This window comes from Eulemur rufifrons, chromosome 10, assembly GCF_041146395.1.
Source record: "Eulemur rufifrons isolate Redbay chromosome 10, OSU_ERuf_1, whole genome shotgun sequence".
Taxonomy (NCBI): domain Eukaryota; kingdom Metazoa; phylum Chordata; class Mammalia; order Primates; family Lemuridae; genus Eulemur; species Eulemur rufifrons.
In genome coordinates this window covers 17,573,260-17,588,088 of record NC_090992.1, presented here as the reverse complement: position 1 = coordinate 17,588,088, position 14,829 = coordinate 17,573,260, and the positions used below count along the sequence as shown (strand labels likewise).

At 49.1% G+C, this 14,829-nt stretch overlaps 1 protein-coding gene across 11 annotated transcripts in view; it reads left to right on the top strand.

Moving 5' to 3' along the window:
* The window catches only part of TENM2 (teneurin transmembrane protein 2), a 1,169,384-nt gene that overhangs the window by 1,144,084 nt on the left and 10,471 nt on the right, over window positions 1–14,829 (top strand). For all 11 annotated transcript variants that reach the window (XM_069483866.1, XM_069483867.1, XM_069483873.1 and 8 more), the window contains 2 exons: window positions 10,707–11,003; window positions 12,465–14,079. In XM_069483866.1, the coding sequence (XP_069339967.1) occupies window positions 10,707–11,003; window positions 12,465–14,079 (1,912 nt within the window). The remainder of the gene's footprint in view (window positions 1–10,706; window positions 11,004–12,464; window positions 14,080–14,829) is intronic.

Genomic DNA, 14,829 nt, shown 5'->3' with positions numbered 1-14,829 from the left:
CAGGGAGTTTATCTAAAGCAAAGATATCTTCTTGGCTCCCAAAAGGCAAAGGCCAACAGAGATCTCGGCCAACAGCACTTGGGCCTTCCCTCCCTGGCTCCCATCTTGCCATGTCTCTACACTCCTGCTGCACCGTCGAATGGGGCCGTGAAATTCTTCATTCATTCCAAAGATGTTTACTAAGTGCCAAGTTCATGTCCAGCACAGTGCGTGGAATGAGTAGACCAGAGACAGAGAAAGGAAACTGAGTCCGTGCCAGCAAGGATCAAACAGTCTCAGGGAGAACGTGATATAAGTAATGTGGTGGAGGCTGTAATAGAGGCCAGTACCACAAGGAAAAGGACACTTAATTGCACCAGTCAGAAGAGGACAGGCTGGGGCCAGGTAGCAAATTGACCCTGAAACCTCAGGGGCTTCACACACCGCAGTACGAGTGCGTCAGGCGGCTCTTCTCAACGGTGACTCGCTCCAGTCGCTCTGTCTTGTGACCCTGCCCTCTTAGGCACACGACCTCCGCGTGGCTGCAGAGGCGGGAGAGAGCCGGGTGGTTCTCGGGGGCTTGGAGAGCAGGCCTGGGCACGGCAGGCCTCACCTCCCCCGACCCTGGTGAAAACACCGTCAGGGGACCACAACTGAACTGCGAGGAAGCCTGGAAAACGTCGTCTTTTCTGAACGCCTTAGAGGAGGAAGATGAAAGAAGACTTGGTGAACACACAGCAGAGTCTCTGCCACCCTGATCAGGTCTCGGGGTTGACACGGGATCAGGAGGGGCCTCACAGAAGAGCTGGAGTCAGTTCTGAAGAGCAGTAGGAATTAGCCAGGGGGAAGATTCTGGAAAAAGGTGATCGGACACAGAGTATCCCCTGTGAAAAGTCCAAAACGCCAAAAAGGGGAAGACATTTGAGAAAACTTTCACTGGATATGGTTGGAGAGAAGGTGCACGTGCTATAGCTCGGGGCAGAACACAGCGCGTGGCCAGGGACGTCACACGGAGGGAAGCGTGATGCCAGGGTTGTGTTTACCCCGAGGGCGACATGGAGCTCTGGCCCGGCCTCACTGGAAGAGCATTGTGCTGGGGTGAGCAGCGTTAGGGAGATCTCCCCACTTCCTCAGGTACGGAGGAAGACAGCTTGGAAGGGGACAAGACAGGAGGAGAGGAACGGCAAGGGCGTTGCATTAATCCAAACAAGAAACCAAGTCGCCAGCAGTGGAGAGAGGAAGAAGGGGAGAGAGAGATCGGAGAGATTTAGCACGTGCAGTGGAGAGGACTGTGCAGCTAGCAGGGCTGCTGTGTCATGCTGACCTCCCGAGGAGCCTTGCCCGTGGTCACAGAGACTGGAAGGCCGGGTGGCCCTCCGCACTCTGCGGGCTGTGTGACGGGGAGAAGCTGGGAGCTGGAATCCAAGACGGAGATGCAAGGTTCTGGTGGCCCCAACTCTGCCTCTCAGAATGGGAAGAAACTGAAAGAAGTTTCAGATACATCATTTAACCAGCACCATGACATCATCGCTCCTGCGGAAAGCAAGGAATTTGGGGACAATCTGTGGGGCAGCAATTGAGGGTCCATGTATGGGAGCAAATGGCCTGACCTTTCCCAGGGACTGGGAAGCTCTGGGGACTCCGGCCAGTTGAGGGGTTGAGGTCCCAGGGCCCCGAGCACCCATGGAGCTCAGAGAAGACCAAACATCTCAGGGAGGCGGCCATGATAGAGCAGTGCCCAGTGAAACCCCAGCCCGCCTGGGTACCCTTCTTCCCACGAGCCTCCAGTCAGGGACATCTCTTAGTGAAGGAAAGTGTCAGTGGCTCTTCCTCACAGGCTGAGGGACTATAAGGTGGCAGATGGAAGGGCCAAGACCACACCCTCTCACCAAAAGCTTTGCAATGGAATGTCAGTCTCTTCCTCTCTGCCCAAACTCAGCACAGGAAGATTTTCATTGTGCCCCTCACGGACTCCTCAAGGAATCTCCTTCGAAAGGGACCTTTTTGCTCCCCACTTCCCGGCCTCCACTCCTTTCTCTACTCTCTCTGGCCTTTCAAAGACACATGAAGCACACAGCATCTGTAAGCTCGCTGAGCACAGCGACCATCTCACTACTGTATCCCTGGTGACAAGTGCCACATGTCAGACAGCAGGTGACAAAGGAAGACATGATAACTGTGCCTTCTTTGGGCTCCTCTTTGAAAGTGCTCAGTGTGTGAATGCTCCCCCACCAAGGCAGGTATAAGTTCACACATTGCCCCGTCTGACCAGAACCTTTCCACTGCAAAAGACAGGAAGCTCACTCAAATTAGCTTCATGAGAAAGGGCACGCACTGTCTCCCCAACGGGCTGCCACAAGAGAGGAGCTGGCCTTAGACTCCAGGACGGCCATCAGATGGACTCTCTCTGCTTCTCTGCTTCTCACAGCCCGCTCCCACCCCATGGCAGTGTTGCTCTCGCCAAGGGGCCCGATTTCCTCCTGCAGTACACTGACGTTCCCTTCACCTTGGGGGGTGGGGCGGACTGGGCGGAAGTTGACTCCAGGCTTACATCATCTCCGTTTAGAGAACTCAGAGGAAAGAGGAAGGGATTCCCCCAGCACTTCTATTTTTTTTAAAAAAAATCTCATGGAAGAACGACTCGCCTGGCAGAGATGGGCTTCCCATCCCCAGGCCAGGCACTGGTCAGAGAGATGGGGATCGTGATCGGCCGGGCACAGGTCGCAGGTCGCATGCCACACCTGTGTCCCATGATGGACAGCTCAGTAAAACCACCTAGTCAGGGAAACCTTAGAGAAAGGAGGTGCTGCACCCACAGAGGAAGGGACACTAGGTTAAAACACGAACACTCCAGATACATGCGACCTCTTCCGTCCTCCGAAGCCTAAAGACAAAGCAAACCGCTGACCCCGAGGATCTGTCAGTGCAGTGTTTCCCCTCACCCGAGTAAGCCTTTTCTTTCCTAGGCTTTTAGAAGACAGAACTGAAATTGACCTCTTCTATTAAGATTTAAAACTTCTGTTCTTTCCTAAAATGGGTTTTGTGCCTGATTCTCTTTGAGAAGGAAGGTACATCACCACCCTCTAGGATATTTCTTCCTGATCATGATTTTTACATAGAGATTGCAAAAGCAAGACACAGCTACGTGTGTAGGTAGCAGAACAAAAGAAAAATTGCTTCCAAGATAATCTTCCATCGTGATATTGGTATTAGTGTTATTAGTATTCCAAGAAGAGGTGGGAGTTAGTAATTTTGTTTTGGTTTCCATATAATTAATATGACATTGCAATTACACGTTGGCATGTGTTACTTTTACTTTTGTGGCAAATCACAGTGACACAGGAGAGAGGTGGGGGACTGACGTGCACGCGTGTGTGTGTAAACACACACGTGAACTCAGTTCTGCAAGGAGTCCACTCAGGCAGATCTGTTAGCGCGCGCACGTCATCATGCAAGTCTGAATCAGTACATTCATGCTTCACCTGACCAATATTTTATTTTTCAAACACCTACTATGTTCTTGATACTATACTAGGCACTCAGTGTGCACTGGTGAACAAAACATACAAAAGATTCAACCTTACGTTGTAAGCAGCACTTGTGTAGACGGAACAACTTATGATAAACTTAATATTAGCTTAAATAACACATAATTAGAAGGGCAAGCCTCTGCAAACACATTAAATAACGTATTCCCAAGCAAACATTACTTTTGCATGATTTCTGTTTTGGATGGTGAGGTGGAAAAGTGGAAAACCCCTAACGGAGCTTACACCTTAGCAAGGGGAAACGGATAATAGGTAAATGTATAAATAATATCAAGAAATTGTGATGGGTGTTGTGAAGAAAAATATAGGGTGAGGATAATAGGGAATATATGGTTTAGGTTAAGGCCACCCTGAGAACATGACAGTTGAGCTGAACACTGAATGAAAAGTAGGCAGGAATTTTCTAGGTTTGGGGTGGAAAGAAAGCCTTCTATGCTAGGGCAGCAGCATGTGCAAAGGCCCTGAGGCAGAAGACATTGTTGCCTGTATCCTGACCAGAATGAGAGGAGTAAACTAGCCGAGGGTGAGGTTGAGCGAGTGGAGCCCTCTTGGCACTGGTAATGGTCTTAGAAATACAGGAGTGTTTGCAGATTTACACCCCTCCCCGCCCCCGCCGCTGCATGCGGAGGAGCACCCGTCAGACCCTCCTGCTTGGCGGCTAGGAAACACACAGCATATCTGACCTCTGAAAGTTCAGGCCGAAGGATAACAAGCACAGCCCCTTCAGGTCATCTGGGCTGAGTCTCCACACCAGACACCTCCCTTCTCTGCCACCCCCTTCCCAAGGGACCATCTGCCTCCACTGGAATCCTCCCAGCACCGCCTGCAAACCGAAGTCCGCCGCCTCGCTCAGCACCCAGGCTTTCACTCGCTGACTCTTCTCCAACCCTCACCTGTCCAAGTCTCGCTCATACTTTCAGCCCCCACTGAGACAGCGCTTTCTCTGGGAAAGTCCTTGTCAGCCCCAAGTCTGGTCTCGTGTCCCTCCTTCGTTCCCATGGTTCCTTCCCTATGTTTACTGTCATAATCACACTATTTTTTTTATTTCAATATATCTAGGGGCTACAAGTATTTTTTGTTACACGGATGAATTGTATCACGCTGAAATCCGGGCTTTTACTGTACCCATCACCAGCACGGCGTACACTGTACCAAATAGGTCACACTAATGTTTTTAGTTGTTGGTTCACCTGTCTTTATCCTCCTCTGGCCCGTAAGTGCCACTAGGGCAGGGGCCATACCAATCTTGCTCTATCTTAAGTGCCGATCACAGTAACAAGCATATAGTAAGTGCTCAGTAAATACTGAATGAATGAATGGGATTTTAAGTTGACGTCATGAAAATCCACTCCTTCCCACTTCTGTCTATTAATTCCAGATCCCGGGAGGCTTCCAGAATGATTCTCATTGCTCTTTGGAATGAAGCCTTTCAGATATTTGGAGATCACAGATGTCCTAGTCATATTTTCTATTCTCGGTTTTCCACGTTAGAACTTTAGATCATCTAGAGTTGGCAGGATTCTTATACCCAGTCTAATTCGATCTCCTTATTCACAAATGTTCATTGAGCACCAAGCACTTTCCAAAACAATAAAGACACTAAGGAAAATAAGATAAAGTCCCTACCCACCAGGAGCTCACAGGCCATTACAGATAAGGAAACTGAGGCAGGAATGGCAAAGGTATGGCTTTGGAATGACAAAGCTAATCAGTGTCAAAACTGCAACTCAAATTCAGGTCTTTCCACCTTTCCACTTTACCTCCATCCAAAACAGCAAGTCATCCAAAAATAATGTTTGCTTGGGGAATGCATTATTTAATGTATTTGCAGAGGCTTACCCTTCTAATGATGCATTATTTAAGCTAATATTAAATTTATAGCAAGTTGTTTTGTCTGCACAGCACTGATCCCAACGTAGCATTGAGTCTTCTTGTATGGGAGCCGGGGAGAGCTGATTTTTAAATCCCAGAGGACTGACCCAGAAAGGAAATGAAGATGTCATCTAGGCCAGGTTTTTCCTCTGGGGAGGTATTAATAAATAACCAAACTCTCCGAGGCAGGCACTTCTGCTTTTATTTTATATTTTTTTATTAGAAGTAAACGGATAGAGAAAGAGCATTTCTGCTTTTAAACATCACCAGACATGAAGAATCCCATGACGTCCCTCGATAATCATTTTTATGTTTCCCATACTCAAAGCCGAATGGGCAAAGGGTTCTTCTGCATGTCTAACTGAAATCTCTCCTGCTGCATTACAATTCCATTTCCTGGAGAGGATCCAGCCCTGTGTAATTTCCTCCCTCATGTTTCTCAAATCACCAGCTCCCGTCATCGCCCCTAGAGCCAAGTTAGAGTCACCGGTTATAGGCCCAGCAGGGCCATTTTGACGACAGCGTTTCCTTTTCTCCGGGTTTTTTACGAGCCTCCTTGTGACAGGCGTATGCTTGGTGAGATCAAAACATTCTGGGGGAAAATTCCACAGGGGAAGCTACTTCCCAAAGTCTGCCCTCTGCAAAAATAAAAAATCATGCTAAATAGCTGAGTTTTATTAACTGGGGAAGCCAGGCTGAGGCAAATGCCCGATAATTAAAAATAATGGCTTCCTTACAAACACAAAATTATATTAATTTAAAAATTGGTTTCTCTATCACTGAATTCCTACCGAGCCGACTGGGAAGGGAATTGTGCTGATCCTGGCGGTGAAAATAATTCAAAATAACTTTTATGTTCTCCAGGAAGCCTCAAGGTTAATTTAAATATTGCTAGACGGGTAATTTAATTTGGAATAAGAAAACAGTGTGGCTAAATTAAAGCTCCTACACCCTCCAGACTGGGGGGCAGGTGCCCACAAAGGGCCGAGCTTGCCTGGTGGACCCTCCAGCAACCCCCACCCCACAGCCGAAGGTGCCTCCCCTTTATAAATGGCACCCTCCTCATTAAAGATGTGTGGTTAGATGACACGGCTGGCCTGAACTCCTTGGCTCAACCTTCCAGTGAATCTATCAGATTTAATTATTAGAAGATTTGGGCATTTTTAGTAGAAATTTCACATTTCAGAAGTTAACTCAAACCAGTGCTTTTGCAACAATCCCATTCCCGGGGACATGGTAAATTTGCAAGTAAAAACCCCACCCCAAATTATCAATGGCTAATGGTCGGCGCCTGTTATTACTTCTTTTTTTTTTTTTTTTTTGACAGAGTCTCGCTCTGTTGCCCAGGCTAGAGTGCCGTGGCGTCAGCCTAGCTCACAGCAACCTCAAACTCCTGGGCTCAAGAGATCCTCCTGCCTCAGCCTCCCGAGTAGCTGGGACTACAGGCATGCGCCACCATGCCTGGCTAATTTTTTCTATATATATTTTTAGCTGTCCAGATCATTTCTTTCTATTTTTAGTAGAGACAGGGTCTCGCTCTTGCTCAGGCTGGTCTCGAACTCCTGAGCCCAAACGATCCTCCTGCCTCGGCCTCCCAGAGTGCTGGGATTACAGGCGTGAGCCACCGCACCTGGCGCTGTTATTACTTCTTTATGGTTGGTGCACCTGGGCAGAGCTGGGCCTCGTGAGCTGTCAGTAATAGCAGCGCACCCAAACGGTGGCAGCCAGAGGTTGAGGACCCCACTTCTTTGCTTGCCAGTGTTTAGTTCTTTCTGTGACCTTGGCACCCTCACACACTAATATAGTTGTTACAATGATAGTCGTGATTAAATATGTGATTTACGTGTTGGTCTTTGTTATATACACATACATGTACATATATGCACACATGGTTATAGATGTGATTTACCTGTTGGTAAATACATATTTTGGTTGTATATGTTGATTTACGAGGGAGCTGAGGCCAGGGCCTTATGTCACATGGGTGGTATTTTAACCAGAGTACACACTGGAATCACCTGGGGAGCTTTTAAAAAGCACTAAGCCCCCCTATTCCCGGAGGGGCTGATTCAGCAGGTGCGGAGGCGGCTCGGCAGTGAGACATCCCAGGTGGTTCAGGATTGCACACTTGATGGAGAGACCCTGGTCCGACACCCCCCGGTCCTAGAGGCGGCACAGCCTAGGGGTGAAGACAGCGAGCCCTGGGCTGGGATCCGCTCTGCCCCTTACCATTCATGTAACCTTGAGCAGGTCACGTTAACCTGTCTGCACCTCGGGTGTACAGTGGGGCTGGCAGCAGTGCTCGCCTGAGAGTGGTGTTGTGTCATGGAGACAAACCAAGGGCTGACAACAACACCAAGCCCACTCGGGACGCATTGCTGTTGGTGTCGTCGTTTGTCCTCTATATCAGAGCAGGCACCAAAGCTGGTATTAGCGGAGATTTGATGGTCAATGATTAATAAATGCATCGGGGCCCCTGTGATATGAGCAAAGAGAAACAAAAAGGAAAACAAGGGAAGGAAAGGGAAGGAGAAGGAGAGGAGGAGGATGGCGAGGGAAGGGGGAGTAAGCGGGGACAGTGGGAAGTGTGGGGACCCTGAAAATCCTTCCTTATTGTTGCCACATCCTTCATCCCACTAATAAAACGTAGGAGGGGTTTTGAACTGAAATTCTGAAACACATAAGTTTGAGAATCTTGGTGGCTGCCTGCAGATGTCCCAAATGAAGCAACCCATTAGGGCTGAGCTTCTGTTTCCAGAGGACATCATCTTTCCAACCCTTTCTGTGCTATGCTCTGAAAATGACGACTAATCCCCAATGATTCAGCATTAACTTTTGAACCTGTTAAAAAATAATCCTGCCACTCACCCTTTGCCTTTTCGGCTTTTCTTCCCAATGGCTGCAAGTTTCTTGGTATGAATCTTCCACTTGAAGTTGGGTTTCCTTATAATCCCAAGAACTCAGCACCTCTATTCCTATCTCTGTGCTTTGATGCATTTGCTGTTCTAATTGTTCTATCACAATTTTTCTGTCCTCTTTTCTCTGGGATGACTCTACGGAAACAGCAGTAGTTTGGGGAATCTGGTAGTGCTGGGTTCAAATCCCACCCCTGCCACTCGTCTTGCTGTGTGACCCCTGTGAGCTCAATTGCCTTTATGTAAAATAATTTCTACCTATGTCGTGAGAATTAAAATGGGATCAGGTGTGTAAGGTACCTAGCATAGTATCTGTCAAAGTACCCGGGGCTTGTAGCCATTTAGAGTAGATTCAACTGCTTATAACAGAGACAAGAAATAACAAAGACTTAAACAGGATATGGGCTTATTATTCTCTTATGGCCTGAAAGAAGCCTAGAGGAAAGCAGTCCGTGGCTGTATGGATAAACATGGAAGATACCTAGGTCAACTGGGATCTAGACTCTTTTCCTGAGGTTGAGCAATCATCCTGGAGGTTTCCGTCCTTAGAGTCACCTCATATTCACAGGGTGAGTGCTGGAGCTCCAGCCATCATGTACACATTTCACTTAGGAAAAGGAGGAAAGCAGGATGAACAAAAGGTCGCCTACTTCTCACCTGAGTCAGCTTCCTTTAAGGATATTTCCCAGAAGACCCAGCCAACAACTGCCACTTACATCTTGGCCTCTGCTATCTCCAAAGGAGGCTGCAAAATATAGTTCTTTACCTGGACACCAAGCAGTCCCCCAGAATGCAGGTGTCTGTGGTATTAGAATTATTCCTGGGCTCCCCACAAAAGCTGCAACGTGGAACCCTCAGGGGTATGGAAATGCGTCCCAGTCCTTCAGCACTTGACACATTTCAGAGCATTGAATGAATGTACAACGCAGGAAGCGGTAAAGCTAATTCAATGTATAAGAGGCTAATTGGTTGAAGTCTGAATCAGACTTAAGTTCCAGATCAACCCTACTACTCCGTTGCTGTGTGACCTTGAGCAAGTTATGTAACGTCTCTGTTTCAAGCTAGTTCCTCGTTTGTGAAATGATCTTTGTGAGCATCAACTCAAACGATGGATGCGACCTAATACAATGCCCGTATGTATTAGCTTCAGCGTATACTAAAGTTATCATTACCATCATAGTCATCATCATCATTGTCATTTAGTGCTGTTAAATTATTAGGTTAAAGTGAAGAGATACAAGGCATCTCTGGAGTCTCTTCCTCCCGCCTGTTTACATCTTCCCTGCCTTCAGCAGCCCCCCGGGGACGTCTGAATGTGCAGTCAATTATGTTGTTAGAGTCCGCGCCGAGTCTGCCTCCTTCCATTCACTTCCGGCCGTCCAGCCAGGGCTGGCTGAGTCTCAGGGGTCCCTGTCCCTTGCCCCTAACCAGAGTCTGGTCTCTCAGTTCTGCCTTCTGGGACAGGCTTTCTTCTCTGATCAGATCAACTTCCAAACAAATATTGAATTACGTCTGATGTACTCCACTATTCCTTTCAAATCTAAGTCAATCTGTTCTGCCCTTTGTTGGAACTCCCCCAGCCCTGCTGAGGTCTCCCCACTGATGGCTTGTGTTCTTGACAGCAGCAAGATCTTTCTCTAGATTTTAGAAGTTAAGAAGTTCACATAGAAGTGAGCCTTCATATTCCCAGATCTTTGTAAAATAATGGATTTCTAAGCTCTCCTCTCCACCATTCTAGGTACCTTCACTTGAGATTTCATAAGAAATCATGGCCACTGTTCTTAAAGATCATTAGCTTCTCAGCTGATGATGTGCCAAAAAAGGGTGTTAACGGTGCAGATATACAAATTCTCTCACCCCCAGGGTGGCCAGGCAGGGCAGTCAAACCCCCAGGGTCCAGGACGATTGTATATGGCTGTATAATTTGTGCACTGCACAATTTTTCACCATTCATACTTTCTACAATGTGATGGCACCCTTTGTAATTGTGCAGTGCACAGCCTACCTAACTGCCCGTGGCAGCCATACCCAAATGGATCATCTCCAACCATCAGCAGCCTCATTTCTGTATTCTAACACACCATACAAATATTACTTTTTTTTTTATTTCAGCATATTACGGGGATACAAATGTTTAGGTTACATATATTGCCTTTGCCCCACCCGAGTCAGAGCTTCAAGCGTGCCCATCCCCCAAAATATTACCTTTTTCTATGTGTGCCATGATAGTAAGGAGTTCAGAAAGCACTACTGTAAATCACTTCCGGGTTATTTCTTTTTCTTCCTCCAATGCATATTTATTTCCTGGCCATGCCAGCCATGCCCCCTACAGAAGCTCGAGCCGGCATGCCTGGGCGGTATCTTTCAAACCAAGCCCATTATGTTTTCCTAGGTCCATGGAAGAAATCTCTTGTCCATCGACTATGACCGGAATATTCGGACGGAAAAGATCTATGATGATCACCGCAAGTTCACCCTGAGGATAATTTATGACCAGGTGGGCCGCCCCTTCCTCTGGCTCCCCAGCAGCGGGCTGGCGGCCGTCAATGTCTCGTACTTCTTCAACGGGCGCCTGGCCGGCCTGCAGCGCGGGGCCATGAGCGAGAGGACAGACATTGACAAGCAAGGCCGGATCGTGTCCCGCATGTTCGCCGACGGGAAGGTGTGGAGCTACTCCTACCTCGACAAGGTGCGTGAACGTGCTGCCCTGTCGGTGGGGCTGTCTGCTGTCCCCGCTGCTCTCTGCAGACCGGCCTGAGCCACTTTGCCCTAAGACATTTTAACATCTTTACTCCGACTCTACGAGCTGCCCCCCCCCCATGCTCCTACCAGCACTGGGAGGAAGAAAATCCGAAGGGAAATGTTATTCATAGCTCAGCACTATTACCATTAAGAGGGGGGAAAAAAAAAAAACGCTAGACACTCGGTAATGGCAAAAAGGACGAATTGTCTGATTTTATGCCAGAAAAAGAAAAAAGCGCTGTTGAAGCGGACAGAATCATCCCACGGCAGCACGGCTAATCATTGCTTAGGAATTGGAAATGCAGTGATTCATTTCTGCCTTGCCCTAAATTAAGCCATCAGGATAGGGAATTTTGCCTAAAACTCAAGCACACACAGCAACACCCTCCTACTTGGCCTGTTGGCTGAAACAGCCAACAGAGTCTCTCTACATAATTCCCTATGTCTGAAAGTGCCAAAATCAGGTCTCTGTGCTGGAGAAAGGTCAGGGTGGAATGGCAGTTAAAAAAGAAAAAAATAAAAGGTCCCTTTGGGCACATGTCCAGATTTTTGAAGGCTGCCCTGGCCATCTAGTCATTAGACAAGTTCTTGGTCAGCCTGGGCCTCTCACCTGCACTGCCCTCGGGCCAGACCCCTTCCTCCCTTTCTCGCGCACTCATTACAATGGGAGCTCGCAGGCAGCGCCGTTCCCCTTCTGCAAGAACACTGAATCCTGCATACTGCTCTCATTATGCCGTAAAATACCGGAATCTTTCAAACCAAGTCCATTATGTTGGGTTGACCAGGGGAGGCAGGACTCTCCCACTTGCCTCTAGTGGAGGCCATTTGTTTCTTTCCGAACAATCAGTGATTCTGGGTTATTTCATCTTTGTGGTAGCTTTGAATGGAGGACGTGCTCTCTCTGTAGATATCGTCAGGGTGGCAAAAAACATAGTATGTGTGTCACACCTCTCCCCTGCGGGGCCAGCGGCAGTCATTTGTACCCAGTCGCAGGACTCCTTGTTACTGAGCCCAGAGGCAAACTCCGTGCCTCTCACATGAGCCCTCCAAGCACGGTCTTGATACTCAAAGCATGGTCGTAGCAACATCAGCTTCGCCCAGGAGCTGGTTGCAAATGCAGATGCTCAGGCCCTGCCCCAAACCTACTGAATCGGACTCTGCCTGTTTATAAGATCCCTGGGTATTTTGAAGCATATTAAAGTTTGGGAAGCTATGATCTAGGCAACCACCATGATCCGTCAGAATAGGCAAGCCCGGGGAAATAAATCTATTTAATCTCTGGCCTAAGCTTCCCATTCTTTGTGGCTTTCGAATTGACATTTGGTGGAATGGAACAAATTCTGTCCATCTGAGTGCTTGGTCCTTACGAGCCAACTCATGTGTTCCCCTCCCCCTTTCCTTTCTGCAGTCCATGGTCCTCCTGCTCCAGAGCCAGCGTCAGTATATATTTGAGTATGACTCCTCCGACCGTCTCCACGCCGTCACCATGCCCAGCGTCGCCCGGCACAGCATGTCCACACACACCTCCATCGGCTACATCCGCAACATCTACAATCCACCCGAAAGCAATGCTTCCGTCATCTTCGACTACAGCGACGACGGCCGCATCCTGAAGACGTCCTTTTTGGGCACCGGGCGCCAGGTGTTCTACAAGTATGGGAAGCTCTCCAAGTTATCGGAGATCGTCTACGACAGTACCGCCGTCACCTTCGGGTACGATGAGACCACCGGTGTTTTGAAGATGGTCAACCTCCAAAGCGGGGGTTTCTCCTGCACCATCAGGTACCGGAAGATCGGGCCCCTCGTGGACAAGCAGATCTACAGGTTCTCCGAGGAAGGCATGGTCAACGCCAGGTTCGACTACACCTATCACGACAACAGCTTCCGGATCGCAAGCATCAAGCCCGTCATAAGCGAGACCCCCCTTCCCGTTGACCTCTACCGCTACGACGAGATTTCCGGCAAGGTGGAGCACTTTGGCAAGTTCGGAGTCATCTATTACGACATCAACCAGATCATCACCACTGCGGTGATGACGCTCAGCAAGCACTTTGACACCCACGGGCGGATCAAGGAAGTCCAATATGAGATGTTCCGGTCCCTGATGTACTGGATGACGGTGCAGTACGACAGCATGGGCAGGGTGATCAAGAGGGAGCTGAAGCTGGGGCCCTACGCCAACACCACCAAGTACACCTATGACTATGACGGGGATGGCCAGCTCCAGAGTGTGGCCGTCAATGACCGGCCGACCTGGCGCTACAGCTACGACCTCAACGGGAACCTCCACTTACTGAACCCAGGCAATAACGTGCGCCTCATGCCCTTGCGCTACGACCTCCGGGATCGGATAACCAGACTCGGCGACGTGCAGTACAAAATCGACGACGACGGCTACCTGTGCCAGCGCGGGTCTGACATCTTCGAGTACAACTCCAAAGGCCTCCTCACGAGAGCCTACAACAAGGCCAGTGGGTGGAGCGTGCAGTACCGCTACGACGGCGTAGGACGGCGGGCTTCCTACAAGACCAACCTGGGCCACCACCTGCAGTACTTCTACTCTGACCTGCACAACCCGACCCGCATCACCCACGTCTACAATCACTCCAATTCGGAGATCACCTCGCTGTACTACGACCTCCAGGGCCACCTCTTTGCCATGGAGAGCAGCAGCGGGGAGGAATACTATGTCGCCTCGGACAACACAGGGACTCCTCTGGCTGTGTTTAGCATCAACGGTCTCATGATCAAACAGCTGCAGTACACGGCCTATGGGGAGATTTATTTTGACTCCAACCCTGACTTCCAGATGGTCATTGGCTTCCACGGGGGACTCTACGACCCTCTGACCAAGCTGGTCCACTTCACCCAGCGTGACTACGACGTGCTGGCGGGACGGTGGACCTCTCCAGACTATACTATGTGGAAAAACGTGGGCAAGGAGCCGGCCCCCTTTAACCTGTATATGTTCAAGAGCAACAATCCCCTCAGCAATGAGCTGGATTTGAAGAATTACGTGACAGGTGAGGACGTGGCTGCCACACGTGGGCAGTGGTTCCCTGTGGGGTGGTTGTCCCAGCAGATTGTGGGGGACTTGAAAGGAAGGTCCGTCCTCTGATGGTAGGAGAGTCCCAGGGAGCTGCCAAGCCCAGGCAGTGCAGCCGGCAGCTGTGCAGTGTCTAGAAAAGTGAGGGACATCAGCACAGAGCAGTCACCAGGGCCGTTTGAAGACGTCCTGACTGCTTTCAAGTCTGTTCAGTTGAAATAACTTTGCGAGAGCCCTTCCTACCCCAGCAGAGGAGAGCAGCCTAAGAAGTCCCAAAAATGGGGCTCTGGTGTCAGAAATACCTGGTTCAAATTCTCTCTCTTCTATTTATAAGCCAAAGGACCTTGGGCTAGTTGTCCGATCTCTCTAAACTGTAGTTTCCTTCTCTGTGAAAAGGCACTGATAAAACCATCCCATAGAGCGACCGTGAGAAGTAAATGAACTTCTGTAGGTGAAGTCCAGTGCCTAGCGAGTAGAGCGTGGGTGTTCATGAAGGGGCATCTGCACATGTCACTGTCACTGCTAGTGGAGCAATGAGCTAGCATAGGTACTGAAATGACTGTGACCCAGTTTTTTACCTACGGAGGCTCATCTGGTGAGAGACAGATAAAAATACCCAATGATAGTACAAAGCAGAATTAAGTCTGCTACCGCACAGGTGTCTGCACAGTTATGGAGTGGCACCCCAGAACCATGCTAGATCCTGGGGATTCAGTGGTAAAGAAGA